Source organism: Somniosus microcephalus, chromosome 3 (assembly GCF_052327205.1).
Source record: "Somniosus microcephalus isolate GS21.2 chromosome 3, FLI_Smic_1.0, whole genome shotgun sequence".
Taxonomy (NCBI): domain Eukaryota; kingdom Metazoa; phylum Chordata; class Chondrichthyes; order Squaliformes; family Somniosidae; genus Somniosus; species Somniosus microcephalus.
This window is the reverse complement of record NC_140989.1, coordinates 162,284,822-162,309,581: the sequence shown is the minus strand read 5'-3', so window position 1 is coordinate 162,309,581 and position 24,760 is coordinate 162,284,822. Positions and strand designations below refer to the sequence as shown.

Genomic DNA, 24,760 nt, shown 5'->3' with positions numbered 1-24,760 from the left:
GGGAGGGGGGGGCGAGGGAGGGGGGGCGAGGGAGGGGGGGGCGAGGGAGGGGGGGGCGAGGGAGGGGGGGGCGAGGGAGGGGGGGGCGAGGGAGGGGGGGGCGAGGGAGGGGGGGGCGAGGGAGGGGGGGGCGAGGGAGGGGGGGGCGAGGGAGGGGGGGCGAGGGAGGGGGGGGCGAGGGAGGGGGGGGCGAGGGAGGGGGGGGGCGAGGGAGGGGGGGGGCGAGGGAGGGGGGGGGCGAGGGAGGGGGGGGCGAGGGAGGGGGGGGGCGAGGGAGGGGGGGGCGAGGGAGGGGGGGGCGAGGGAGGGGGGGGCGAGGGAGGGGGGGCGAGGGAGGGGGGGGCGAGGGAGTGGGGGGCGAGGGGGGGGGGGGCGAGGGAGGGGGGGGCGAGGGAGGGGGGGGGCGAGGGAGGGGGGCGAGGGAGGGGGGGCGCGAGGGAGAGGGGGGGCGCGAGGGAGAGGGGGGGGCGCGAGGGAGAGGGGGGGCGCGAGGGAGAGGGGGGGCGCGAGGGAGAGGGGGGGCGCGAGGGAGAGGGGGGGGCGAGGGAGGGGGGGGCGAGGGAGAGGGGGGGGCGAGGGAGAGGGGGGGCGAGGGAGAGGGGGGGCGAGGGAGAGGGGGGGCGAGGGAGAGGGGGACGAGGGAGAGGGGGGACGAGGGAGAGGGGGACGAGGGAGAGGGGGGACGAGGGAGAGGGGGGACGAGGGAGAGGGGGGACGAGGAGAGGGGGGACGAGGGAGAGGGGGGACGAGGGAGAGGGGGGACGAGGGAGAGGGGGGACGAGGGGGGGGGGGCGAGGGAGGGGGGGGCGAGGGAGGGGGGGCGAGGGAGAGGGGGGGGCGAGGGAGAGGGGGGCGAGGGAGAGGGGGGCGAGGGAGAGGGGGGGGGGCGAGGGAGAGGGGGGACGAGGGAGAGGGGGGACGAGGGAGAGGGGGGACGAGGGAGAGGGGGGACGAGGGAGAGGGGGGACGAGGGAGAGGGGGGACGAGGGAGAGGGGGGCGAGGGAGAGGGGGGGCGAGGGAGGGGGGGCGAGGGAGAAGGGGGGGCGAGGGAGAAGGGGGGGGCGAGGGAGGGAGGGGGGGGCACCGGGGGGAGAGAGAGAGAGAGAGAGAGAGAGAAGTGGGGGGGAGAGAGTGAGAAGGCGGGGGGGGAGGAGGAGGAGGGAGAGTGGGAGGAGGGGAGGAGTGTTTTGAGGGGGTCAGCGAAAGAGCAAAAAACATTTTTTTTCAAAAACGGGTGTTAAGAAGATGGGAGGCCATCTTGAAAGTTTTTTAATGTTTTTAAAAAGCTGCCACGGAGAAGGAACGCGCATTCTTGCTGAAAACACCAAGGCCTAGAAATTCATTATAGCCACTTTTGGGGCGGTAAAGTCGGGCGGCCGCTAAAGTTTGCGCCCGGCGCAAAGTCGAGGCCACTTCGCCGATATTCAGTAGCTTCGCCCTAAGAGTTTGCTCGAGCGCTAAAACTGGCGATGCACGACTATCTTTAGGCGCTAAGCCGGCGGTGCTGAGCGATACCGCCGAGGCCGGGCGCAGCGCAGGTGCGGTCATTTCTTGATTGACAGCAGACACTCTGGCGCCGGCCAGCTCTTAAGGGGGAAGGGTCGAGTTGGTCTGCTGCCACGCCCTGGACACTGCAGCCCTCCAGCTAGGCCTGAACACTGCTGCTGGACCCAAATAGTGCCTGAAAGGATGGAGAAGGCCCGTGAACGAGCGCAGCGCTTCTCAGAGCATGATCTCAGGGTGCTGGTTGGCGCTGTGGAGAAGAGACGCCATATCTTGTTTCCGGATAATGGGAAGAAGCCGGCGGCCCGCGTCCACCGGAAAGCCTGGAGGGATGTCGCCACCAGGGTGACATCCAACAGTGAGGTCCCCAGGAGCTCTGTACAATGCCGCAAAAAGCTAAATGACCTCACCAGGATTGTCAGGGTGAGTACCCTTTCCAGTGTCCTCCTCATCCTTGCATGTGCACCTCACATTATGGGCAAAGGGACCTGAAAGCCCTAATGGCCAGCCCTCATGCAGCAGCTATGGGACAGTCATGAACATCAATTGCACATTCTGCACTTAACACACTGGCCAAGCTATTCGACCATGGGAGGCAGTGCACACAAGATCAGGGCTACACACTGGCCAGGCTATTCGACCATGGGAGGCAGTGCACACAAGATCAGGGCTACACACTGGCCAGGCTATTCCACCATGGGAGGCAGTGCACACAAGATCAGGGCTACACACTGTACTTAGAGGCCGTCCTTTCTCTTGCAGGCCAAGCTGGCCAATAATAAGAGGAGCCGGACTGAGACCGGGGGAGGCGGACCCCAGATCCAGCAGCTCACCGAGCTGCAACAGCGCGTGGAGCGCATAATGGGTGCCCGGGTGATTGGCCCCGTTGCATCTGGAGATGCCGACCCTGTTCTGGGCACCAATGGCAAGGACATCACCTTTTGGACCTCTCTCGTCCCACTTGCGCATCAGATCTACATCCTTTGCCACTGTCCGACCAATGCGCTGAATGCCACCACTCATGCATCCCTCGCTGACGCCCTCTCCTCACTCTAAAGCTACTCTTGTGCCTTCCTGCTTTCAGATGGTGAGGAGGAGGTCCCTGAAGTTGCCAGTGACAGCCCCTCAGAAGAGGAAGAGGAGGAGGAGGAAGAGGAAGGCGGCCCATCAGGGGAACCCTCAGCCGCGGCAAGCCATGCCAATGTAGGGGACACGTCTTCCCTGGAGGGGAGCCTGGGGGAAGTGTCGGAGGGGAGTGCAGCTCCTGGGACCAGCGGCCTGCAGCAACGTGGGAGGGGGGGTGGAAGCTCAGCGGCCTTCTCCCCAGAGGGGGGAAGGGTCGGAGGGGAGTCCAATTGCTGGGCCCAGCGGCGTCCAGCAACGCAGGAAGGGTCGGGCAGCTCGGCGGCCTTCTCCCCAGAGGGAGAGTCCGGCCTCCAGTCCGGAGACGGTCACCGCCGAGGAGCTGCGCCTCCTCGAGGACATGTCCGCGGACTCGGAGCGCCGGCACACGGAGCTCATGGGGGTAGTGGCACGGATGCCTGAGGCCATCGAGTCCCTGTCTCGGAGTGTGACCGAATTCGGGGCCTCACAGGCCACGAGTTTGGCGGAATTCGGGGCAGCTCAGGCAGCGAGTGGCCAGGTGATCAGTGGTGCCGTGCAGTCACTGGCTGCTCTGATGCGGTCACAGAACAGGGCAACACGGGCACTCACTGTTGCCACACTCGCTGCGTCAGCCAGGCATCGCCAGGGCACCCGCCGCGCTGCAGCAGCACAGCGGTCTGTCCCTCGGCAGATTGCTGCGCATGCTGCAGTGCTGGCCCGGGCGAGTGCCAGTGTCTCAGGCGACCAGCGAGCACCTGCCATCCGCCAGCTTGCCCCCATTCCTCCAGCCGCCACTGCCACTCCCCCAGTGGAGCTGCCACGAGCTGCTGCAGCGACTGATGCTGCCCAGCCACAGCATTCACCAGCCGGCCCCTCGAGGGCCAGACCTCGTCTAGGCCGACCCCCAAGGGCATCTGCCGTCACGACATGTGCCCCTCAGGAGCCTTCCCCCAGCCTTGCAGCAGCCACTGGGTTCACTTTGAGGAGGAGCAGCAGGGCGTGCAGGGGTCGCAAAAGTTTGCAGAAGGCATCGCCCTCGCGGGCCACAAAGTAGAGGGTGTGCCCAAATGTTTTGTTTTTTGGAATGGGTGTTTTGTGAAGGCCGAGGATGAAGACCATTTTTGTTTACATCTTTTGTTAATCCTCCCCAGGTTGTGGGAGTGAGTCATGTGTGTGAGTGTTTTTTGGGGGTTTCGTCTGTTTTTGGTGTTCATGTGGGAAGGGGCCCTGAGTTTGTACAATAAACCATTTTCTTTATTCAGATTGTCCATGTTTGATCTTTGAAGTGTTTGTTGCCTTAACCGGCTGAGGGCTTGCGGAGCGGCTGCAATCATGTTCTTTCATTGGCACAAGCCATTCCCTGACAGGGGGCCTAGAAGTGACGTTCAATAAGCCGCCGACGGGCGGCCCTTGGACCTTCTGCCTCCCTCCTGGGCTGGTACTCCTCCTCCTCCTCCTCCTCATGCTCCTCCTCCTCATGAGGTGGTGGTCCAACGTGAGGTGGCAGTGCCTGAGTCCTGCAGATAGCCAGTTTGTGCAGCATGCAGCAAACGACGACGAATTGGGAGACTCGCTCCTGCGAATACTGGAGGGCTCCACCGGAGCGATCCAGACAGCGGAACCGTTGCTTCAGGACGCCGATTGTTTGTTCGATGATGTTCCTGGTCGCTTGATGGCTCTCGTTGTACGCCTCTTCAGCAGGGGTCCTGGGTCATGAGCCAGGTACACAAAGGATAGCCTTTGTCCCCGATAAGCCATCCTCTTGGGTGAGGCTGTGCCTGGAACATGTCAGCCACAGTTGTCTGGCGCAGGATAAAGGCATCGTGGCTGCTGCCTGGAAAGCGGGCATTGACAGCTAGGATGCGCTGCCTGTGGTCACACACCAGCTGTACATTGAGGGAATGGTAGCCCTTCCGGTTGCGGTAATCCTCGGCATGCTCCAGAGGTGCCCGCAAAGCCACATGCGTGCAGTCAATGGCGCCCTGCACCATGGGGAAGCCCGCTATTCTTGCAAATCCCACTGCATGCTGCTGCTGCTTGTCCAGGGTTATGGGGAAGGAGATGAATTGACGTCTCCTTCTGAAAAGGGCATTGGTCACCTGGCGGATGCAGCAATGCATGGCGAACTGGGAGATGTTAGCGATGTCCCCAGTAGCGGATTGGAAGGAGCCGGTGGCATAGAAGTTGAGAGCCACCGTCACCTTCACTGCCACCGACAGAGACGTCCTGCGCCTCAGCTGTGGACGCAGATCTCTGTGAAGCAGCTGGCAGATCTCTGCAACCACATCCCTTCTGAATCGCAGCCTCCTAACACACTGCGCAGCAGACATGTTGAGATAGGAGAACTGCTGGCGGTATTCCCTGAGTGGGTAAGGCCTCCGTTGCCGACGCCTGTTGCCCCCTCTGCGTCTAGCCAGGGCTGCCACTCTCTCACGGCGTCTGTAAGCCCTTCGGACATAATGCTGAAACTCAGCGTTGGCACCCAATGCAGCCCCCATAATATGCTGGCAAACACTGAGATCTCAATGAAGGCAAAGAGAATTGCAAAGCTCTGGCCTGAAGCCAAAAATACCTGTCCTAGTGTTGGGCCAAAGCAGTAAGCTCTCTTCCTTGGTCTCTCTCCAAAAATCCGTTGCACAAGAGTGAGTGCTGCAAAATGGCTGCCCTTTATAGTGCAGGGTAAGTGCCCTTTAATTTGCGCTCCCCGCGGCCCGCCTCGGCTGTGTACCGTTCCACTTCACAGTCGTTCGGGCCGCCAGGCGCGCAATGGGGCGGCGCGAGTGAAGTTCCGGTTCCGGGCGCACAAAGGGCGTTGCACGACGAAATGACGTCATGATCTGCGCCGGCGCTAAATGTCTACTGAAGTTGGGGCGAGGCGCAGATCGCGCTGCGCCAGGGCGCTAAGCGCCTAGCGCTCGAGATCTACTCCTCCTAAGGCGCTAACGGCTGGCGCAGCCAACTGAATTTCTAGGCCCAAAAGTTATTTTTTTTTTAAACGGCTGTTAAGAAGATGGGACACCATCTTCATTGTGTTTTAACGTTTTAGACATTAAAAAAACAATGTGTAAAACGTAAAAACAAAGAAAAAAAATCACTCCTAACAAATAAACACACAGGTGAGAATAAAGATGGCGGCCACTCACCTCAGTTCAGAACGATAAGGCCCGCCCACACACGCACTGATTGGTCGATCGTCATGTCACCGAAGCATAGGATTGGTCAATCGTCCTGTCACTCGACTCTAGGAGGGCCCGGCTGCACATGCGACAAACCCGCCCCCGCCACGCATTGATTGGTCGACCGTACGATTGGTCAACCTCAATGTCACTCTATGGTAAAGAGTGGATAATGAGCGGAATGTTGAAGGTTTTTCGGATACCGCGGGCGCAATTTTAGTCCGGCCGAAACGTAAATACGCTTACGACCATTTTGGAATGGTAAGCTTTCTTTTGAAGTAACGCACGCGTAGGTACGCTCTGTAACTTTCGAGCGCATAGCCGGGCAGGCGCACACCCAAGGACAGACAGACAGAAGGACAGAAAGAAGGACAGACAGATCGACTCCTTTATTATATATATAGAAGATAGATAGATATATAATATATACCAGCTGAAGTGCCCGGCGGTGCCGAGGGTCTTTTGAGGGCATGTTGTGGTTGGAAGAGAGAGAGAGAAAGCGACTGGGGGGGGGGAAGAGAGAGAGAGAGAACGACTGGGGGGAAGAGAGAGAGAGCGCGCGACTGGGGGAAAGAGAGCGAGAGCGACTGGGGGGAAGAGAGAGAGCGAGAGTGACTGGGGGGAAGAGAGAGAGCGAGAGACTGGGGGGGAAGAGAGAGAGCGAGAGACTGGGGGGAAGAGAGCGAGAGACTGGGGGGGAAGAGAGAGAGCGAGAGACTGGGGGGAAGAGAGAGAGCGAGAGACTGGGGGGAAGAGAGAGAGCGAGAGACTGGGGGGAAGAGAGAGAGCGAGAGACTGGGGGGGGAAGAGAGAGAGCGAGAGACTGGGGGGAAGAGAGAGCGACTAGGGGGGAGGAAAAGGGGGGAGGGGGGGGGAAAGGGGGAGGGGAGGAAAGGGGGAGGGGAGGAAAGGGGGAGGGGGGAAAGGGGGAGGGGAGGAAAGGGGGAGGGGGGAAAGGGGGAGGGGGAGGGGGGAGGAAAAGAGGGGAGGAAAGGGGGAGGGGGAGGAAAGGGGGAGGGGGAGGAAAAGGGGAGGGGAGGAAAGGGGGAGGGGGGAGGAAAGGGAGGGGAGGAGGAAAGGGGAAGGGAGGGGGGAGGGAAGGGAGGGGGGAGGAAAGGGGGGGGAGGAAAGGGAGGGGGGAGGAAAGGGAGGGGGAGGGGGGGAGGAAAGGGAGGGGGAGGGGGGAGGAAAGGGAGGGGGAGGGGGGGAGGAAAGGGAGGGGGAGGGGGGGAGGAAAGGGAGGGGGAGGGGGGGAGGAAAGGGAGGGGGGAGGAAAGGGAGGGGGAGGGGGGAGGAAAGGGAGGGGGAGGGGGAGGAAAGGGAGGGGGAGGGGGGAGGAAAGGGAGGGGGAGGGGGGAGGAAAGGGAGGGGGAGGGGGGAGGAAAGGGAGGGGGAGGGGGGAGGAAAGGGAGGGGGAGGGGGGAGGAAAGGGAGGGGGAGGGGGGGAGGAAGAAGGGTGGGGAGGGGGGGAGGAAGTAGGGGGGGGAGGGGGAAAGGTGGGGGAAGGAGGGGGGGAGCCAGCAGACCCTCTCCCCTCTGCCAGCGATGGCTCCGCTGAGTTCCGTGCCGCCCCACGCACTGACATGGCGCAGCCGAGCCCCGCCCCCCCTGTCAGCCCGAGCCCCGCCCCCCCTACCGAGGTCGGTCCTGAGGCGGCTTGAGACGGAAAGGGGGGGGGGGGGGGAGGAAAGGGGGAGGGGGAAGGATAGGGGGAGGGGGGAAGGGGGGGGAAGAAGGGGGGAGGAAAGGGAGGAAAAGGGGAGGGGGAGAAGGGGGATGGGGAGGAAAGGGGGAGGGGGGGAAGAAATTGGAGGGGGGAAGAAGGGGGAGGGAGGGGGAAAAGAAGGGGGAGGGGAGGGGGGAAGAAGGGGGAGGGGGGAAGAAGGGGAGGGGGGAAGGAGGGGGAGGGGGGAAGGAGGAGGAGGGGGGAAGGAGGAGGAGGGGGGAAGGAGGAGGAGGGGGGAAAGAAGGGGGAGGGGGAAGAGAAGGGGGAGGGGAGGGGGGAAGAAGGGGGAGGGGGGAAGAAGGGGGAAGAAGGGGGAGGGGGGAAGGAGGGGGAGGGGGGAAGGAGGGGGAGGGGGGAAGGAGGAGGAGGGGGGAAGGAGGAGGAGGGGGGAAGGAGGAGTGGGAGGAGGGGGGAAAGAAGGGGGAGGGGGGAAGAAGGGGGAGGGAGGGGGGGAAGAAGGGGGAGGGAGGGGGGGAAAGAAGGGGGAGGGGGAAGGGGGAGGGGGGAAGAAGGGGGAGCGGGGAAGAAGGGGGAGCGGGGAAGAAGGGGGAGGGGGAAGAAGGGGGAGGGGGGAAGAAGGGGGAGGGGGGAAGAAGGGGGAGGGGGGAAGAAGGGGGAGGGGGGGAAGAAGGGGGAGGGGGGGGAAGAAGGGGGAGGGGGGGAAGAAGGGGGAGGGGGGGAAGGGGGAGGGGGGGAAGGGGGAGGGGGAAGAAGGGGGAGGGGGAAGAAGGGGGAGGGGGAAGAAGGGGGAGGGGGAAGAAGGGGGAGGGGGAAGAAGGGGGAGGGGGAAGGAGGGGGAAGAAGGGGGAGGGGGAAGAGAAGGGGGAGGGGGAAGAGAAGGGGGAGGGGGAAGAGAAGGGGGAGGGGGAAGAGAAGGGGGAGGGGGAAGAGAAGGGGGAGGGGGAAGAGAAGGGGGAGGGGGAAGAGAAGGGGGAGGGGGAAGAGAAGGGGGAGGGGGAAGAGAAGGGGGAGGGGGAAGAGAAGGCAGAGGGGGAAGAGAAGGCAGAGGGGGAAGAGAAGGGGGAGGGGGAAGGAAGGGGGAGGGGGAAGGAAGGGGGAGGGGGAAGGAAGGGGGAGGGGGAAGGAAGGGGGAGGGGGAAGGAAGGGGGAGGGGGGAAGAAGGGAAGAAGGGGGAGGGGGGAAGAAGGGAAGAAGGGGGAGGGGGGAAGAAGGGGGAGGGGGAAGAAGGGTGATGCGCTATCAATTACTCATAAAAGACTGAGGCCTAGAAATTCACTAGCCTTAGCGCCGCTTTTGAGGCGCCAGAGGGACTAGCGCCAGAGTTATGGCCATTTGAAAAATTGAGTGGGGCCCAAAAGCGGCGTTGCACCGGTAGCGCTGCGCCGGCACCGATGACGTCATCGGTGTGCGCAGCGTCCCGGTTGCCGTGGTAACCCGCCCGAACCCCGAAATTGAGTTGCGGCCGCCTCGCCCGTGGCAGCCGCAAGCAACGTTCTGTAAAAGGTGCCTTGCTGACGTTAGCGCCGGCGCATTAAGGTCGCACGGCGGCCGCCTGCCCGCACCTCCCTCCCCGGACTCCTCCAAGACCCCCCCACGGCACAGATGCGTGTGGGCCGCGAGCCCGGCACTTCTCCGAGGTGCCGGGCTCATTTTTATTCAGCCGTCAACGGCCAGCGGTCGGGTGCAGGCAGCTCCTCCTTAACGGAAGGAGGAGGCCTGCACTTCCCCAGCCTGCCGCACCGCATCGGGCGCCGCAGCGCCGTAACAGCGCCGCAATGGGGCAGGTAGCGCCCATTGGGAGGCGCTGAAACCCTCCAGTAGCGCCGGCAGCCGTTTGGGCGCGGCGCTACTGAATTTTTGGCGCGCGCAGGGGGACTTAGCGCCGGCACTAACTTCCGGCGCTAAAGCCCTGGCTGCGCCAAAACCCAATTTCTAGGCCTGAGAGTTAAGAGAGTAACTAAAGGCTTTTATTAACAAAAGAATGAAGGTCTGCCTCGAGTGGTCGACCGGTCCAGAAATACAAAGGGCTGGGGAGCAGTCACCTTTATACTAGGACTTGTGGGAGGAGTCAGCCGAGGCATGTCCAGGCATGTACACAGTGGAATACAAACAGTGGTTTACCACATTCACCCCTTGTTTAAAATTGAGTCCGGCGGGGTGAAGTGTATTAAAAGTTAGTGTATTGGAGTCTCTCCGGAGGTCTTGTCTGGCGCTGTGATCGGCGTGGCGACGGCAGGGGTAGTGGAGCATCCGGCGTCGAGTCCTGCGTGGGCTGTGGCACAGGCGTGTCGTCCTCGTAGATGTCGAGCGGGTCGCGGGGCCCGGGCCTGCCGTCTGCTGGGGCTGGATATCGGATCGTGGGGGGGGGGTGGTAGTGAGTAGTGGGTTACTGCGGCCCCCGAGGGTGCAAGGTCTCTTATGGAGACTGTGTCCTCCCGCCCGTCCGGGTATGCAATGTAAGCATACTGGGGGTTGGCGTGGAGGAGGTCGACCCTCTCGACCAGGGGGTCCGTTTTATGGGTCCTCACGTGCCTTCTCAGTAGGACCGGCCCTGGGGGCGTCAGCCATGGCGGGTAGCGATGTCCCCGATGTGGACTTCCTTGGGAAGACAAACATTTTCTCATGAGGGGTGGCGTTAGTGGCAGTGCAGAGCAGTGACCGAATAGAGTGGAGCGCATCGGGGAGCACATCCTGCCAGCGGGAGGTTGGAAGGCCCCTAGACTTTAAGGCTAGCAGGGCGGCCTTCCAAACTGTCGCATTTTCTCTTTCCACCTGTCCGTTCCCCCGGGGGTTGTCACTGGTGGTCCTGCTTGTGGCAATACCCCTAGTTAGCAGGTACTGACGGAGTTCGTCGCTCATAAACGATGAGCCCCGGTCGCTATGGATATAGCTGGGGAAACCGAACAGGGTGAAGAGGTCGTTCAGACATTTAATGACCGTGGCACTGGTCATGTCCGGGCAGGGGATGGCGAACGGGAAACGGGAGTACTCATCAATAATATTGAGGAAGTACACATTGCGGTCGGAGGAGGGGAGAGGCCCTTTAAAATCAACGCTCAGGCGCTCGAAGGGGCGAGTGGCTTTTATCAGGTGGGCCCTGTCTGGTCTATAAAAGTGCGGTTTGCACTCAGCGCAGACTTGGCAGTTCCTGGTCATGGTCCTGACCTCCTCAATAGAATAAGGCAGGTTGCGGGCCTTGATGAAGTGGAAGAACCTGGTGACCCCCGGGTGGCAGAGGTCATTGTGGAGGGCCCGCAGTCTATCGATCTGCGCGCTGGCGCAGGTGCCACGCGATAGCGCATCCGGGGGTTCATTGAGCTTCCCGGGCCGGTACAAGATCTCGTAATTGTAGGTGGAAAGTTTGATTCTCCACCTCAAGATCTTGTCATTTTTGATTTTGCCCCTCTGCTTGTTGTTAAACATGAAAGCAACTGAACGCTGGTCAGTGAGCAGGGTAAATTGTTTTCCGGCCAGGTAGTGCCTCCAATGACGCACAGCCTCCACAATCGCCTGGGCCTCCTTCTCAACAGCGGAGTGTCTGGTCTCCGGGCCTTGGAGGGTTCGTGAAAAGGCCACGGGTCTCCCCGCCTGATTGAGGGTAGCGGCCAGGGCAAAGTCGGATGCGTCGCTTTCCACCTGGAAGGGGATGGATTCGTCCACTGCGTGCATGGTGGCTTTGGCAATGTCCTCCTTGATACGGTGGAAGGCTAAGTGGGCCTCTGCCGTCAAGGGAAAAGAGGTGGACTTGATCAGCGGACGGGCCTTGTCCGCATAGTAGGGGACCCACTGGGCGTAATAGGAGAAAAACCCTAGGCACCTCTTCAGGGCCTTGAGGCAGTGGGAGTTCCATAAGGGGACGCATCCGGTCGGGGTCGGGGCCGATGACTCCGTGTTTCACAACACAGCCAAGGATGGCGAGGCGGTTTGTGCGGAATATGCACTTCTCCTTGTTATATGTCAGGTTCAGGAGTTGGGCGGTGCGGAGGAATTTTTCGAGGTTTGCGTCATGGTCCTGCAAGTCACGGCCGCAGATGGTCACATTGTCCAGATATGGGAAAGTGGCCTGCAACGCATTTTGATCTACCATCCGGTCCATCTCCCTTTGGAAGACGGAGACCCCGTTGGTGACGCCAAAGGGAACCCTAAGGAAGTGATAGAGGCGGCCGTTTGCCTCAAAGGCAGTATACTGGCGGTCCTCAGGGCGGATAGGGAGCTGGTGGTACACTGATTTCAGGTCAATGGTCGAGAAGACGCGGTACTGCGCGATCTGGTTGACCATATCAGCTATGCGGGGGAGTGGGTAGGCGTCCAGCAGGGTGTAGCGATTTATTGTCTGGCTGTAGTCGATGACCAGGCGCTGCTTCTCGCCGGTCTTAATGACCACAACCTGGGCTCGCCAGGGGCTGGTGCTGCCCTCAATAATCCCTTCCTTCAGGAGCCGCTCCACTTCGGTTTTAATGAAAACCCTGTCCCCGGCACTGTATCGCCTGCTCTTTGTGGCGATGGGCTTACAGTCGGGGGTGAGGTTAGCAAACAGTGGTGGGGGGGTGACTCTGAGTGTGGAGAGGTTGCACCTGGTGCGCGGCGGGCAATTTGGAAGCTGCTGGCTGCGGACTGTGAGTGGGGGTAGGGGTCCACTGTATGCCATCGTAACACTTTTAAGGTGGCACTGAAAATCTAACCCCAGCAGGACGGCAGCGCAGAGGTCGGGCAGGACCAGAAGTTTAAAATGATCGTACACAGTCCCGTCTACTACGAGTGTCACCACGCAGTAGCCGCCGATGTCCGCCGACTGGGACTCGGAGGCCATAGAAATCCGCTGGTGCGCAGGCAGGACTGGGAGAGAGCAACGCCACACTGTGTCGGGGTGGATGAAGCTCTCCGTGCTCCCAGAGTCAAAAAGGCAGATTGTATCGTGACCATTTACCTTAATGTCCATTGTGGAACTGGCCAGCTGGTGCGGTCTCGCTTGGTCCAGTGTAACGGATGCCGGCGTAGGGGTCGGTGTGTCGCTGCGGGTATCAGATGAGGCGGTGTTGGGGGCCTGCTGCGTTCCGGCTGTCGTCCAAGATGGTGGCGTCCATGATCCCCATGTGGCTGGAGGCGTCCAAAATGGCTGCTGTACCGGTGGTTCGCACATGGCCGGGGAGGCCCAAGATGGCGGCCCGCATGGCCCACACGCGGCGCTGCTGGGGTTCGGGGTGGCTTTGGCCCTGCAGACGCTAGCGTAGTGTCCCTTCTTCCCGCAGCCCGAGCAGATCGCGTTTTTCGCCGGGCAGCGCGCTCTGGGGTGTTTTGCCTGGCCACAGAAGTAGCATTTCTGGCCTTGGGGCACTGCTGTCTGGCCTTGGGACACTGCTGCGGTTGTTGGGCCGTTGCTGGGGTGTGGCTGGGGTGGCACGGCGCTATGAGGCGGTCCTACCGTGTCCCAGGCTGTCATTCCCCGCGGCGTCCACGGTGCAGAGGAGTAGGCATCCATGCCCCGGTAGGCTGCATCCAATGATAGTGCGAGTTCAGAGGCCTTGTTGAGGTCGAGGTCACTCTGCTCCAACAGTCGCTGTCGGGTGTAATTGGATCTGTGGCCCGCTACAAAAGCATCCCGGATAAGTTCCTCTGTGTACACGGCGGCCTTTACATCCTTACAACCACAGGCCCGGCCAAGCACAGGCAGTGCCTGAAGGTATTCCACGGTCGATTCCCCAGGTTGTTGTTTACGATTCCCCAGAAGGTGCCTGGCGTACACTTCGTTCACTGGGCGCGTGTACTGGTCCTTGAGGAGCTTGATAGCGTCCGCGTACGAGGTCGCGTCTTGGATGACCGAGTACACTCGGTGGTTCACTTGGGAGGTCAGGACATCCAGTTTGTCCTCGTCCGATTTGATTGCTGCGGAGGCGGTCAGGAATTTTTCGAAACACTTAAGCCAGTGAGTAAACTTGGTGGATGAGTCCGCCTCCCGATGATCTAAGTCCAGGCATGCTGGTGTGAGGATCTTCTCCATTATAAAAATGTTGTTAATAAAATTGATGCGCTATCAATTACTCATAAAAGACTGAGAGTTAAGAGAGTAGCGAAAGGCTTTTATTAACAAAAGAATGAAGGTCTGCCTCGAGTGGTCGACCGGTCCAGAAATACAAAGGGCTGGGGAGCAGTCACCTTTATACTAGGACTTGTGGGAGGAGTCAGCCGAGGCATGTCCAGGCATGCACACAGTGGAATACAAACAGTGGTTTACCACAAAGGGGGAGGGGGAAGAAGGGGGAGGGGGGAAGAAGGGGGAGGGGGGGAAGAAGGGGGAGGGGGGAAGAAGGGGGAGGGGGGAAGAAGGGGGAGGGGGGAAAGAAGGGGTAGGGGGGAAAGAAGGGGGAGGGGGAAGAAGGGGGAGGGGGGAAGAGGGGGGAGGGGGAAAGAGGGGGGAGGGGGAAAGAGGGGGGAGGGGGAAAGAGGGGGGAGGGGGAAAGAGGGGGGAGGGGGGAAGAAGGGGGAGGGGGGAAGAAGGGGGGGGAGGTGGGAGGGGGGAGGAGCGGGGAGGGGGGAGGAGGAGGGGGGGAAGACGGGGGGGAAGAAGGGGGAGAGCTGTGGAAGCTGAGTCATTGAATATATTCAAGGCTGAGATAGACAGATTTTTCAGCAACAGGGGAGTCAAGGGTTATGGGGAGCGGGCAGGAAAGTAGAGTTGAGGCCAAAATCGGATCAGCCATGATCTAATTAAATGGCGGAGCAGGCTCGAGGAGCCGAATGGCCTGCTCCTGCTCCTATTTCTTATATGTCCTTATGTTCTTATTATGGTGGAACCCAGCTGAAGCGTTTGCAACCATCTTCAGCCTGAAGTGCCGAGTGGATGATCCATATCGGCCTCCTCCTGAGGTCCCCACCATCCCAGAAGCCAGTCTTAAGCCAATTCGATTCACTCCACGTGATATCAAGAAACGGTTGAGCGCACTGGATACAGCAAAGGCTGTGGGTCCATACAACATCCCGGCTGTCGGGCTGAAGACTTGTGCTCCAGAACTAGCCACGCCTCTAGCCAAGCTACTCCAATACAGCTATAACACTGGCATCTATCTGACAATGTGGCAAACTGCCCAGGTATGTCCTGTCCACAAAAAGCAATCCAGCCAATTACAGCCCCATCAGTCTACTCTCAATCATTAGCAAAGTGATGGAAGGTGTCGTCGACAGTGCTATCAAGCAGCACTTACTCACCAATAACCTGCTCACTGATGCCCAGTTTGGGTTCCACCAGGGCCACTCGGCTCCAGACCTCATTACAGCCTTGGTCCAAGCATGGACAAAAGAGATGAATTCCAGAGGTGAGAGTGACTGCCCTTGACATCAAGGCAGCATTTGACTGAGTGTGGCATCAAGGAGCCCTAGTAAAACTGAAGTCAATGGGAATCGGGGGGAAAACGCTCCACTGGCTGGAGTCATACCTAACACAAAGGAAGATGGTTGTGGTGGTTGAAGGTCAATCATCACATCCCAGGACATCGCTGCAGGAGTTCTTCAGGGCAGTGTCCTAGGCCCAACCATCTTCAGCTGCTTCATCAATGACCTTCCCTCCATCATAGGGTCAGAAGTGGGGATGTTCGCTGATGACTGCACAGTGCTCAGTGCCATTCGCAACTCCTCGGATAATGAAGCAGTCCATGCCTGCATGCAGAAAGACCTGGACGACATTCAGGCTTGGGCTGATAAGCGGCAGGTAACATTTGCGCCATACAAGTGCCAGGCAATGACTATCTCCAACACGCGAGCATCTAACCACCACCCCTTTACATTCAACGGCATTACCATCGCCGAATCCCCCACCATCAATATCCTGGGGGTCACCATTGGCCAGAAATCTAACTGGACGAACCACATAAATACTGTGGCAACAAGAGCAGGCCAGAGGCTGGATATTCTGTGGCAAGTGTCTCAACTCCTGACTTCCCAAAGCCTTTCCACCATCTACAAAGCACAAGTAAGGAGTGTGATGGAATACTCTCCATTTGCCTGGATGAGTGCAGCTCTAACAACACTCAAGAAGCTCAACACCATCCAAGACAAAACGGTCCGTTTAATTGGCACCCCATCCACCACCTTAAACACTCACTCCCTCCACCACCGGCGTACCGTGGCTGCAGTGTGTACCATCTACAAGATGCACTGCAGCAACTCACCAAGGCTTCTTCGGCAGCACCTCCAAAACCCGTGACCTCTACCACCTAGAAGGACAAACGCAGCAGGCGCATAGGAACACCACAACCTCCAAGTCATACACTATCGTGACTTGGAAGTATATCACCACCGTTCCTTCATCGTCGCTGGGTCAAAATCCTGGAACTCCCTCCCTAACAGCACTGTGGGAGTACCTTCACCACACGGACTGCAGCAGTTCAAGGCGGCGGCTCACCACCACCCGCTCAAGGGCAACTAGGAATGGGCAATAAATGCTGACCTTGCCAGTGATGCCCATATCCCATGAACGAATAATAAAAAATAACCACCTGAACTGCTGCTCAAACTCACCTCCATTTCCCTGCCCCAGGAAACCCGTGCTGCACGAGCTAAATTTGGAGCCAAGTTAAAAACAATTTGAAACGACCTCATTAACGTCTCCTAAGGATGTTAATTGTGCCAGTAAGTACACGCCCGCCTGCAATAATTAAATCCCTGACTTCAGCATACAGGTTTCTCGCCGGCACCCAAATACGCCTCCATTAAACCTGGAAATGGGCGCATTGGAGTCGGGTTGCGTTCCCGCTCTTACTCCCCACCCATTCCCAACCCACCCGTTCTTGGGGGTTAAAATTCCCTCCTATAATTCACCCTATTTCCTTCTGCATTGTTCCTCTCGTTGTTTCTCAATCCTTAAATCTCATTGGTTAAGGAGATAGACTATTGGTCCCGTCGTTGACCAAGGTTCCAGAGGCCCTGTCGGCTGCGCAGTTATCAGCTCGCACTTCTAGCCATTTGCAGCGCAGAATTATTTGGAGTTGAAGGGTGAGGAAAAAAATCCAACTGACCGCAAGTTGCCCCACACCAGCAAATTCTGGGCCATTATGTTGCTTGACATATTTTTCCTTTGCTCCTTACAGGGCTGTATTCATTACAGTGTGATGAAATCTCTCATGTGGGGATTTATAGGGCTGGATTTTCATTGGGCCGTGGAGTCGGGATTGGAGGCGTGTGGGGGTTTAAAATCCCGAAATCGGCGATCCCGATCCCGACCCCATCCCGCCTCCATGCCAGTTTCAAAGGAGGCAGGTACCCGCCCCGCACTGGGACCCGCCTCCCCGAGGCGGGAAGGGGATTAACTGCCTGTTAACAGGTAGTTAACAGGCAGTTTTTAGCCTAATCCCTATTTTCATTGTTGAAATGTGGGATTCCCGACCCACCCGTTCTTGGGGGTTAAAATTCCCTCCTATAATTAAATCTCATTGGTTAAGGAGATAGACTATTGGTCCCGTCGTTGACCAAGGTTCCAGAGGCCCTGTCGGCTGCGCAGTTATCAGCTCGCACTTCTAGCAATTTGCAGCGCAGAGTTATTTGGAGCCAAGTTAGCGAGGCGGGCCGTTGGGATGAAGGGCTTGGAGGGGTCGAGATGTCCAGTGTTCAGGTGAGTGATGGGTGCATGAGTGCAGAGGTAAGTGTGTTTGGTGTGTGTAAAGTGTTTAAAGAAGTTCTACTAACCTTTACTTACCTTTACAGCCTTCCTTCCTTCAGGTCTCGGGAGTCCCTCATCTCACCGGCACAGAAAGCAGAATGGCCGCCAGCTGTCAAAATCTGCAGCCTCTGCTTTCCGTTCCGGGGAGATCTCTAAATCATCCTGAGAGGAAGGAATTAACCTGGAGTACAGATTGTCAGTGTTTGACAGCTTCAAACAGCTGTGAAATGCTGATATTTCATCTGTCAAAAGGTCTTGACAGATGAAATTTCAATCTGTGACGTCACCTGTTGCCGGGTGGCCCTTAATTGGCCTGCTGAGCCCGCTGGGCGGGCTCAACAAGGTCAATCAAGTCTAAATCGCGTGAGTTGGTTAGAACTCGATGGAGGCGGGACTACAACCCCAAAAGTTGTAGCCCCGCCTCCTACATGAAAATCCAGCCCATAGTGTATGGTTATGGGAGTGTTAAAAATCTCATTGATATACAGTGTAATGGTTACTCTCACCTCTGGGCAGGTCTGTTATTTCATGATAACCACTTGACATCAGATCATGGCAAAGATTCTCCAGATGATACTCATCTGCTGTTGCGAAGGCTGTACACTTCATCAGATCCTATCCAATCAGGTACAGAGACACAGAGATAAAACAGTTAGATAGCAGGCACTGTCCAACAAAACACTTAACACAAATAAAATTTTCCCTGCTGTAATAAAGACAAATGTAATCCTACTTTAAGGCACATGAAAAATTGTATTTACTCCAAAAGCTCCTTGTTTCCTTTCCCATACCACTCATAAGGAAATTAGGGCCTGATCTCGTATATGCTGGCAAAAATCAGGGTGAAGATTTGCTGCAAACACCCATCACAATAATTTCCTACCCAATGGCAATTATTAAAATAATTGTTTGCTCCCGATTTTCCTCAGATTTGCATTCTTACTACTTCTCTCTTCAAAGAAGCAACTATGCTGAGGTGGAGTTCCACAGGCAGCAACTGCCTGTTGGGAACCAGTCGTAGGAACATGAGTAAGCCATTCAGCTCCTCAAGCCTGTTCCACCATTCAATTAGATCACAGCTGATCTGTACCTTAACTCCATTTACCCGCCTTGGCTCCATATCCCTTAATACCCCTACCTAACAAAAATCTATCTATCTCGGTTTTTAAAAAATTGACCTAGCCTCAACAGCTTTTTAGGCAGGAGTGTTCCCGATTTCCACTACCCTTTGTGTTAAGAAGTGTTTTCTCACATCACCTCTGAACGGCCTAGCTCTAATTTCAATATTATGCCCCTTGTTTTGGACTCCCCTACAAGAGGAAATAGTTTCTATCTACCCTATCTGAGGGCTTTTAACAATAACTTTAAACTATTCTAACAATGCAGTGAGCTGCATTTAGAATAAAAAGACTTAATGCTAGAAATTTGAAATAGAAATAGGAAATGTTGGAAATACACAGCAAGTCCGCCAGCATCTGGAAACAAAATACAGGTTGGAAAGGTCCCAACTCAAAATGTTAACCTGTGTGCTCCGTTTTCAGGTGCTGACAAACCTCTACCTCCAAGAAATTATATTTAAAAAGATGGGGAAGGATTGAGTTATTAAGAGGCTCAGGACTCCCATTTGTGAAGAGAAGCTGACAGAGATAGATTTGTTTTCCTTAGATTACACTGAGTGGAATGTGATCCAAGTGTTTAAAATGCTGAAGGCACAGATGATGTAGATGTAAACAGGTTATGTATTTTGAACTTTGAGCATAGACTGAAAAGGACAAACAATTAATAAGAATCAAGTAAGGCTTAGAGATCAGAAGAATATCTCTCCCCTCCTCCATATAGTGGATATGTAGAACAGATTTCCAGCAAAAGCAATTGATGTCGTTGAAAAGAAACTGGGAAATATCTGGTTGGGATAAGAACAGAAAATGCTGGAAATACTCAGGAGGTCAGCAGCATCTTTGGAGAGAGAAACAGAGTTAACGTTTCAGGTCAATGACCTTTCATCAGAGTTCTGATGCTTCTTTTCCCTGTTGCAGGAATCTCCTAACCTCTGCAAGGCTGCTCCTTACAGTGGCAAAGCGGAAATCAATTACTGATCGCAGGACAATCACAACCAGGAACGCACATTCTATCTGCCAAAGCTGCCAGTCTTTTTTTTTTACACAAAATATGAAACAAGTAATTAGGATTTGCCATACTCAATGGGCTGGAATTTGCGGTCAGTGGCGAAGCGAAGGCATTCGCCGCTGGCCCCGAAGTATGCTTTGCACAAGGATCTCACGATCTCTGTGCCTAAAACTTCGGGTTTTCTGACGTTCAATTCAACTCAACGGAGTATAGTGGGGATCCCCTTGTGCGAGCTGCTGTGACGTCAACAAGCTGTCTAAGCAGCCAATCAAAACGCAGAATTCTCACAGAAAGTGAACAAGGAAGTGAGTAAGTTCTTAAAATTCTAACTTTTTAAAGATGTTAGAGAGTGCAGAAACAGATTGGAGCTCACATGGGGAAAAGGCAAACCTGAAATAAAGATGAACTTAAATTTTTTTTTAAGTTTCTTAAAAATTTTAATTTCATACTGACAAAATTAAAATTCGTTTTTCAGGCCCTTAACTTATGTTTAGCAGTCAATACGCTGTTAAAACCCCAGTTACACCTAATCCCTTTGGGTCTAACATTTAGTGGGGAATTTAACAGCGTAATTACTACAAAAGAACTGAAGTTTTCATTAGTTTCCCTGATTTGAGTGATTACACAGACTGCCGGTTCTTTTTGTGTGTGTATCCAAATAGAAATCCCAATTAGCATTTGGCTCAAAATTTTCAAATCAGTAATTGAACCAATTGCACTCTATGGCAGTGAGGTCTGGGGACCACTAACACAACAAGATTTTGCAAAATGGGACAAACACCCAATTGAGATCCTACATGCGGAATTCTGTAAAAGTATCCTCCGGACTCAAAGGAAAACAGTAAACAACGCATGCAGGGCGGAACTAGGCCAATACCCATTAATAATCACTATCCAAAAAAGAGCTACCAAATTTTGGAATCACCTACAAATGAGCAACCCCCAATGCTATCACTACGACGCCCTGAAATGCCAAGAGCTGACCATAAAGAAGAATACCCTCAGTCAACTAGTCCTGGGACTCAATAAAGTAACTAATAACAATACTAACAATAACCAGCCCCAGGACAGTGACAGGGTAACACAAAGAATTCGACCCAACACAATCGTCGCTGAGCAAAAGGAAAAATATCTGTCATATTGGGCAGAAACAACAAAAACCCAAAGCAAACTCAATTGCTACTTGGCCCTAAACAGACAATACAACATAGCTGATTACCTGACCATGGTAAAGGATAACAAACTGAGAAGAACCTTGACAAGGTACAGACTTAGCGAACATAGCCTAGCGATCGAAAAAGGCAGACACAGGCAGACCAGGCTGCCAAGAGAAGACAGGATATGCTCTCACTGCAGTCAGGGAGTAGTTGAGACAGAGATGCACTTCCTCACAGCCTGTGGAAAATATCAGGGCATCAGAGAGAATTTCTATCAAAAATTCTCACAAATATGCCCTGAATTCAGAAATCTGACTGACAACCAAAAACTCCCATTCCTACTGGGGGAGGAGAGAAGCTGTGTAACACTGGCGGCACACTATGTTACAGCTTGCCATGAACAGAGAGACAACCAGTAAACTAAGACAAGAGTATATATAAACAAGGCGAAAATATATTTATAAACTCAAGGATATACCTGTTTATACACTGTATGAATGGAACCGCGTTTATGTGTTCAACCATAAATGTATTTTGATGCTTTGGCAACATAAGATGTACCTTATCATGCCAATAAAGCGATTTGTATTGTATTGTATTGTATTGTGTGTGTGGGGGGGGGGGGGGAAGAGAGAGAGAGGGTGTCACAGCGCAGCCTGTGGAGGAGCAGTGAATGACAGACCACAACTTCATTATTTCCGCAAGCTGCCAGTTCGTCGTCATCCTGACCGCAAATTCTGGGTCAATGTTTTTACTGCTCTTGGCCAATCAATCATGACTGAGTGTACAGAAGGCTGATCTCCTGCTGGGCTGGACAATTTCACGTGTCTGATTTATTTCAATGTTTCCTCCTCTGGACTGTAAAATAAATTAAATTCTCCACTCACAACAGCCTGAATTGAGAAGTCCCTTGAGGTCCCAAACTCCCTTTAGTCAAGATATGGACTGGGGAGAGACTAACATTTTAAAAATAGATACATAAAAAATGAAAAACAAGATTTTTTTCAATGTTTTATACTGAATACCATTAAATAAAATTTCTGAGTCTGCACTATCGCTTGGGATGATTTTTTTGCATCACGGAAGGAAACCAATGCCTGCACAGGGCCTGTGGGAATCCTTATCAAGCACTTTGATGCTGACTTCAGGCATTGCAGATAGAATCAGACAGCCAGGCCCTGAACACGGCAAATGATCACCTGTTCAACTGCTGGCCAAAAACATCCCGAGGCAAATGACAGCTGCAGCATGAGTTGTAAATCCATTGCGAGAAGGGAAAGAAAGAAAAAACATTTTATGTAAATAATTGAGAAAAAGAAGGAAGTTTTTGGGAGGGAAGGATAAACAAAGAGTAGTTGCATCTTAATCAAATACTGCAAATCCACCATTGGAAGCAGAGCAAAACAATAAATATGTTACAACATAAATAACTAACAAACAAAGTTACTTGCATCTAAAGCAGGTTTTGTAAATCCATCTGGTAAACAGTATCTATATCTATCTATCTATCTATCTATAAATTGGTCCTTCTGTCTGTCTGTCCTTCTGCACGTGTGCGTCTGGGCAGCTATGCGCTCGAAAGTTACAGGGCGTACCTACGCGTGCGTTACGTCGAAAGAAAGCTTACCTTTCCAAAACGGTTTTAAGCGTATTTACGTTTCGGCCGGGCTAAAATCGCGCCCGCGGTATCTGAAAAACCTTAACGTTCCGCTCATTAGCATCTCATTATCCGCTCATTAGCGACAGAGTGACCTCGAGCTCGACCAATCGTACGCCGGCTTGCTGGCGTGTGCCGCCGGGCCAATCGGTGCGTGTGTGGGCGGGCCTTATCGTTCTGAACCGAGGTGAGTAGCCGCCATCTTGCTTCCATTCTTTTTCCTGCTTTCTGCGTCTTTCTTTTCAAATATACATTTCCAGCAAAATAAAATTGAATTTATTAAATTGTTTTAAAAAAAACTTCATTCATTTGTAAATATTTTTTCTAACCTGAACATTCTTTTTCCTACCTTTCCCTGTTTTTTTGTTAGGCCTGAAAGCCTGGGCCTTTCTTGCCCAGCCAGGCCCGAGCTAGGGCTTCTGCTAAGCTCCTCACCACCCCCGGTCACGTTACCCGGGGCAACGGCGTCAGCCACGAGGGTCAGGGTGCGCGCGCAGCAGGACCAGCTGAGACGCGGCGTCTCTCTGTTCCGCGCTCGGCTTGGGCGAGGGGCGGGTCTCAGCCGCAATCGGCGATCTGGAGGGCGGGGCTCCGGAGAGCGGGAGGGCGGGGCTCGGGAGGGTGGGGGGCGGGGCTCAGGACATCGGGGGGCGGGGCATCTGGAGATCGCGGGCCCAGACTACAGATCGGGGGGGGGCGGCGACCCTCAGGGGAGGCGGGGCTCCGGAGATCGGGGACGGGGCTCCGGAGATCGGGGCTCGCGGGTCGGGGCTCAGGAGATCAGGGGGGCGGGGCTCGGGAGATCGGGGGGGGGGCCGTGCTCCTGAGATCGGGGGGGCGGGGCTCGGGACATCGGGGGGGCGGGGCTCGGGAGATGGGGCGGGGCTCGGGAGATGGGGCGGGGCTTGGGTGATTCGGGGGGCGGGGCTCCGGGACTCTCCCCTCCCTCCCCCTTCCCCCCCTCTTCCCCCCAGTCGCTCTCTCTTCCCCCCAGTCGCTCTCTCTCTTCCCCCCAGTCGCTCTCTCTCTTCCCCCCAGTCGCTCTCTCTCTCTTCCCCCCAGTCGCTCTCTCTCTCTTCCCCCCAGTCGCTCTCTCTCTCTTCCCCCCAGTCGCTCTCTCTCTCTTCCCCCCAGTCGCTCTCTCTCTTCCCCCGTCGCTCTCTCTCTCTTCCCCCCAGTCGCTCTCTCTCTCTTCCCCCCAGTCGCTCTCTCTCTTCCCCCCAGTCGCTCTCTCTCTTCCCCCCAGTCGCTCTCTCTCTTCCCCCCGTCGCTCTCTCTCTTCCCCCCAGTCGCTCTCTCTCTTCCCCCCAGTCGCTCTCTCTCTTCCCCCCAGTCGCTCTCTCTCTTCCCCCCAGTCGCTCTCTCTCTTCCCCCCAGTCGCTCTCTCTCTTCCCCCCAGTCGCTCTCTCTCTTCCCCCCAGTCGCTCTCTCTCTTCCCCCCAGTCGCTCTCTCTCTTCCCCCCAGTCGCTCTCTCTCTTCCCCCCCCCCAGTCGCTCTCTCTCTTCCCCCCAGTCGCTCTCTCTCTTCCCCCCAGTCGCTCTCTCTCTTCCCCCCAGTCGCTCTCTCTCTTCCCCCCAGTCGCTCTCTCTCTTCCCCCCAGTCGCTCTCTCTCTCTCTTCCAACAACAACATGCCCTCGAAAAAGCCTCGGCACCGCCGGGCACTTCAGCTAGTATATAATAAAGGAGTCGATCTGTCTGTCCTTCTGTCTGTCCTTGGGTGTGCGTCTGTCCGGCTATGCGCTCGAAAGTTACAGGGCGTACCTACGCGTGCGTTACGTCGAAAGAAAGCTTACCTTTCCAAAACGGTCTTAAGCGTATTTACGTTTCGGCCGGACAAAAATCGCGCCCGCGGCATCCGAAAAACCTTCAACATTCCGCTCATTATCCACTCATTACCATAGAGTGACATTGAGGTCCACCAATCGTACAGTCGACCAACCCGATGGTCGACCAATCAATGCGTGGCGGGGGCGGGTTCGTCGCATGTGCAGCCGGGCCCTCCTAGAGTCGAGTGACAGGACGATTGACCAATCCTATGCTTCGGTGACATGACGATCGACCAATCAGTGCGTGTGTGGGCGGGCCTTATTGTTCTGAACTGAGGTGAGTGGCCGCCATCTTTATTCTCACCTTCTGTGTGTTTATTTGTTAGGACCGATTTTTTTTTTTTTTAATGTGTAAAACGTAAAAACACAATGTCTAAAACGTTAAAACACAATGAAGATGGTGTCCCATCTTCTTAACAGCCGTTTAAAAAAAAATAACTTTGGTGTTTTCAGCAAGAATGCGCGTTCCTTCTCCGTGGCAGCTTTTTAAAAACATTAAAAAACTTTCAAGATGGCCTCCCATCTTCTTAACACCCGTTTATAAAAAAAATTTTTTTTTTTAATTTCTGTTGGTTTCACAGACTGCGCGTTCCTTCTCCGTGGCAGCTTTTTAAAAAAAAAAATTCTGCTGGTTTCCTTCTCCGTGGCAGCTTTAAAAAAAAAAAAAAAAATTTCTGTTGGTTTCACAGACTGCGCGTTCCTCACATGTGCTAGGTCCCGCACTGGCCGGCCCTGAGGCGCTGATCCGCGGAGGGGGAGGAGGGAGAGGAGGAGGGAAGGAGGAGAGGAGAGGGAGGGAGAGGAGGAGAGAGGGAGGGAGAGGAGAGGGGGGAGGGGAGGGAGGGAGAGCTAAAGTGAGTCCGGCCGGGCC

General features: G+C 55.6%; 1 protein-coding gene across 4 annotated transcripts in view; it reads right to left on the bottom strand.

Annotated features, from left to right (window-relative positions):
• The window catches only part of rmnd1 (required for meiotic nuclear division 1 homolog), a 139,680-nt gene that overhangs the window by 70,614 nt on the left and 44,306 nt on the right, over positions 1–24,760 (bottom strand). For all 4 annotated transcript variants that reach the window (XM_085981828.1, XM_085981830.1, XM_085981831.1 and 1 more), the window contains one exon: positions 17,627–17,735. In XM_085981828.1, coding sequence (XP_085837954.1) covers positions 17,627–17,735 — 109 coding nt within the window. The remainder of the gene's footprint in view (positions 1–17,626; positions 17,736–24,760) is intronic.